General features: G+C 38.5%; 1 protein-coding gene across 1 annotated transcript; it reads left to right on the plus strand.

Annotated features, from left to right (window-relative positions):
- Positions 1-401: 401 nt before the first annotated feature.
- Positions 402-5,396, plus strand: TM35_000101500 (uncharacterized protein; the record flags this gene model as incomplete). Its single annotated transcript, XM_029024641.1, has 1 exon — positions 402-5,396. One exon carries the CDS (start codon positions 402-404, stop codon positions 5,394-5,396), a length of 4,995 nt encoding a protein of 1,664 aa, XP_028883948.1.
- Positions 5,397-5,495: the final 99 nt, after the last annotated feature.

The raw sequence follows: 5,495 nt of genomic DNA on the forward strand, positions 1-5,495 counted from the left end.
TATATATATATATATTCCCACACACGTATATTCAATTAGCCACAACTGAGCTTTGTTGACAGACATACAAACAAACGCATCTTCAGTGGCTAGAAGCGAAAAAAAAAAAAGGTGGGAAAAGATAAGTTGTATCAACAAATAAAAAAAAGAAGGAATTGTAATAAACAAAAAAGACAAAAGAAAACAAAAGGGGGAAACTGAAGTCTTTTCTCTGTGTTTGTTTGTGTGTGTGTGAGTAAAAGAGAGAGAGAGAGTGCGTGTGTGTATTAATAGAGAGAGTTCTTGTGTTAATTAGACAGATACCATTAAAAGAAAAAAAAAAAGCAAATAATCATAGTAACCCTATTAATATTAATAATAAATAGTAACAAGAAGAAGAAAAAAGGTAAAAACACACAAAAATGGGTTGCCGTACCTCTGTAGAAGCCAGACGTGGAAATGAAGAAGAAAACGCAGAGGATGTAAATAAGGATAAACCCACTCTATCTATTATAGATTATTCAAGAAAACCACAATCTCAACAAGAAAAAGAAGAAGAAGAAGGAATAGCAATAACAAAGGCCGGTGTAGAGACGCACTATCATGAACACAGAAGTCAATCCCCTTCAGGCACAGCAGCAGCAAAGGAATACACTACAATCGTCGCAGCAAAGGCAAATACAATGAATGAACAGAAACAAGGAAAAAATACATCAACGTCTATAAAGGCAAAAGTAAACTTTGCAGTTTCTCATGCGGAATTATTGGGTCGTTGTTGGGATTCACGTAGTGCGGAACACCAATCTATTTCATTTATGTACACTGTAACAAATAACTTTCATGAAGTTTTAACGAATCGTAGTTTTGGTCGTATTTCTCCACATGCTGAAAATAATTTCGCGGCTTCTGTAGCCACAGCAGTAATGCCTAATAATAATAATAATAATAATAATAATAATAATAATAATAATATAAATGTAAATGGAGTAAGATCTCCCACTGTTGGGATCTCTTCTCCGGATATGGCTACCGCCCCATCTGTGGTTTCCTTTGAAGGACGAAATAGACAAACACATGCGGGTAAACAAACACGACATGTTCGTTCGCATTGGGTATCTCTTATTAGTATGTCTCAACTAGCCGCAGCAGCCGCCGCTAAACGAAAAGGAGGAGGTGGTAATGATAATAATAATAATAATAATAATAATAATAATAATAATAATAATAATAATGAACATAAACGTATAGATGGTCGTAATGGTGGTATACATCATCATCATCATCATCATCATGGTCAGAAATTAAAAAATGATTCTATTATTTCGAATCAGGCTGAACCGAATCTTAATAGAGAAACGAGTAGTAAATGTAATAGTGATATGGAATTAGCAACACAGCAGTATACACAAGATTTAATTGCCGCTGGGGCAAAAGATGTGTTTGCTTTTCATGTATCTGAAGAAACCTCTGTTGCGAAGAATACATCATTTCTACGAAAACAAGGAATGGATGTTGCCTTTGGTGTAGATGTACGCCGATGGGATCGAGTGGAATATTTTTGTCCAAATATTCATTCCGTCGCTCTCGCCGTTGTAAGAGCTCAACCTATTTCAGTGAATTCCTCCTTTTCAGGCGTATTAAGTTCTTCCTTTAATGCCACACGAAATGAGAAATCCATGTCCCCATCTTTTAATGCCAATCATAATCACAATGTTGGCTCTGGTAATAATCATAATCATAGTCATAATGGTAGTAGTGTATACCCGGGGGTTAGCAATCTTACAAACTATCATATTACGGTAGAATCCCCTACGGCTCATCACACGGAGAGTTTCTTCTCCTCACCTGGACGTTCGTTACTATTAACACATAGTCAACCCTCTCCTGCACCTACACTAACAAAAACAACAACACCAACATCACCACCACCAACAACAACAAGATTTGTAGATGAATCATCCTTGCGGTTCCCAGAAAGTAGTATTTTCTGTCACTGTTTAGTTCTTCCTACTCATCGTATACAAGAAATGCAAGGTTTACAGGAACTTTTATCATCTCCAATCAATTCACGGGTGGCATCTACACAAGATGTGGTGAATTACTTTGATAGTCATATTGGAGGCGTTGATGCACAATTAACTCGTAAACCTTCTATTTCTGCTATCCCTACAGGTGAAATCCATTCAGCAGGAAATGTACATAAAACACAGGTGGTGGAGGTTGGACGTAAATCGCAACCGCTGGATTCTTGTGTAGCCCTTACGACTGCGAAAACGAATACTCCTGCTGCTGGTGGTGGTTCTTTTTCTCATCCTCCTGCGGCTTCAGGGATGAATCCATCTTCATCTTTGCCTTTATTCACCTCTTCATTACATCTGAAACCTTCATGTGTTGCCTCTACAGAGTTTGCACAACCCAAGACTGTGGTGTCTGGTATTATTGTTAGTAGCTTTGATGTCTCTATTAATCCATTTGAGTGGAAGGAGAGGAGATATCACCGTACGGCGGTGAACCATAGAGATTCTAAACTATCTGTTCGTCAACGGTATGGAGAAGGTGTGGTGACAAGTGTCATGTATGGTGGTGTTTGTGTTGTGGAGTGTTCTTCATTAGATGCGGCACGAGAGTTGGAACGGGCATTATGTGGAATGAAGTGGAGTACAGCTAAAACAAGTAAGGCATTAGTCTCAGGAATGAAAAAGGTTTTCCGTGATGTTGGAAACTCTAATCATAATCATAATAATCATAATAATAGCAGCGAACGGAATAAGAATAATGGAAATATCAATTCTAGTACATGTACGACCTTTTCTCCTACTGAACCTCACACACCAACGTGTCCTTTCCCACCCGTTTCCTACCGTGTGGTGTCTTGTGTAGGTGGGATGGATATAGCTGTGGCTGCGGCTACTTCAGTAGATACCGTGGGATCTAAACAACGGAATGAATCCTCGGTTCAGGAAACATTAAGTAATAATTCTTTAGGTGGAACACCAATCACTCCGTGGCTTGATTTAAATCATATGGCCACTGTTGTACACTTGTGGTCCCTACACTTGTTATCTAATTTACAATCTAGTGCACCCATTGCTGTCCATGTACAGAGGTTTCCTGGTATTATCCCTGCATTGCGGTTAATCTCCAGAGCAGATCATCTCCTAGATCCTACGGCTTCTGATGATGATGAAGATGATGAAGAAGAAGAAGAAGAGGAAGAAGAAGTAGTATTCGATACAGACTTGTGGCCTCAAGGTGAAAATAATCGATATACATCTTTAATGGCAAGAGATGAGACGAGTCCTGGTCTTGGTGCTTCTGTATCTGATATTGTAATGGCATTAGCCACACCGGGAGAATATGGCCGTCAACGGCGGTCTTTACGATTAGCGGGAAAAGCCTCTTCTAGTTTCTGTGGAAGTCTGTTAAGTTCAGCAGAGACGAGTACATTAGCGTATGGGAGTCCTGTTCCGCGTGTACTCCACACAGGCCGGGCATTTACACGTTCAGCGGAGTGGGAATGGCCCGCATCTAATCCGGATTGGCGTAGTTCCCTGATGACAAACTCATCCGACTCGGAATTGTTTGAGGGAACAGGAAATGGAATGAAAGGAATGGATTCACAACAACAACGAGAAAGACGTCAACGTCGAAAGAATGGGGATCTCTCAACAGGACGAATGGAAGATGATAGTGTGGATAGGATGAGAAGTAAAAAAGGAAAAGGCGTAAAAGGTGGTGATGGTGATGATAGTATGGGTTCACTACTACAGTTGAATCTACCGATAAGTATATCTGAAAAACTCAATGGAAAAAAGAATAAACCAATAAAGAAGAATAACAATAATAATAATGATAATAATGATAATAGTAATAAGAATGGTGATAATATAAATGATAATCTTCCATCATCGCCTCTCGCTACGGCAACTTCCCATACCACGGCAACGGCAACCACAGTCTCTCCAGCGACTATAGGTATATCCTTTCCACATTCCGTAGATGAAGTGATGGTGTGGGAGCGAACCATGTTGGAAGTACGTGCATTAGAGAATGAACTGCAAGATATACGAAATGCCCGTCGAGATGCCGATGATGAATTATTACATCTTAGTGGTATTTTACATCACTTACAACGGGCATTTCTACCAAATTCCATTCTTGGAATGTTAGAACCACTCTGTACATATGTACAAACAGCCATAGAGGAACCATTTGAATTACCAGAAAGATGTGGACGATTTGATAATCCTGATTGGTTACCGTGTGTAGCTGCCGTTCTCACACATCCACGATGTGCTTTACGGGGTTTAATGATTACATATCCCATGCAACTCCCATCTATTCCACAACTTGGCGTTCTTGCGGGATTATTTTATTATCCACAAGCTATGCGGCATTTAAGTCAAGTGAAAATACAATGTGGAGGTTTATTTGGTCAAGGTCTGGAAGTAGTGAAAATGGAACAACAAAGAGAAACAAGACGAGAATGGCAACTTATCATTCATCTTTTAAAGAAACTACGGAAAAAGAAAGTAATGGATGAGAAGAGAAAACATGAACAAGAGGATGTCCTGCAGCAAATTGCATTAAGAAGAGAAATGTATAGAAGTCATAATTATGCTCATCATTATGGTTCTATGGTTTTTCTTACACCTCCACAAGTGAATGCCTTATTTTTAATACTTGTAGAAGCCGTTTTACACAATGCACGGGAAACATGTTTGGTATTAGAATTAAAAGGCTTTCCTCCTTCTTCTTTTCAGCAACGACAACAACAACAACAACAACAACAAATAGATCCATCTGGAAAGAATAATCAAGAAATCTTTCGTTTCCTTGCCAATCCTCATAATCCAGGTGTGTTAGATACCTCCTCTACAGGTGAGATAAAGTTACTTCCATGGAATACATTAGAGACGCTCTCTTTAAGTGGTGTGGGATGTGAAGTTCAACGGGCCCTTCAAGAGGCCGAACGTCGTCCATATTGTATGATGCTGCGACACCGTCAACATACCGCAAACTGCTTTACCCAAACACGATGGATTGCACACAATACTTATACTAATAATAGTAATAATAGTAATACTAATAATAATAGTAATAGTATTGGAAATATGGATGGGGATTCATCTGGAAGAGGAGGAATAGGAGGGAAAGAAAGTGACGTAGGGATAATGATGACATCAAATACAACCATAAATACTACAGAAACATATAGTAAAGAATCACAATGGGTGTATGGGCTTCGATCACTACATTTAGAGGATACTGTACATCTCTTAATGGAAAGGCAACTCAGGTTAGTAGCACCGTATATGCTTAATTCCATACAGAATCTTGTTAAAGAGCACAATGGTAATATAAATTGTAAAGATAGCAATGTGTCTGGGAAGTGTGAGATTATATTTGTGGGATAATGTTTGTTCTGGTTCTATACATCTATATATATATATATATATATATATATATATATATATATATATATAATCCGCTGTGAGTTTGCTTTTTTTTTTTTT

Source organism: Trypanosoma theileri (assembly GCF_002087225.1).
Source record: "Trypanosoma theileri isolate Edinburgh chromosome Unknown TM35_Tth_10_V1, whole genome shotgun sequence".
Lineage (NCBI taxonomy): Eukaryota > Euglenozoa > Kinetoplastea > Trypanosomatida > Trypanosomatidae > Trypanosoma > Trypanosoma theileri.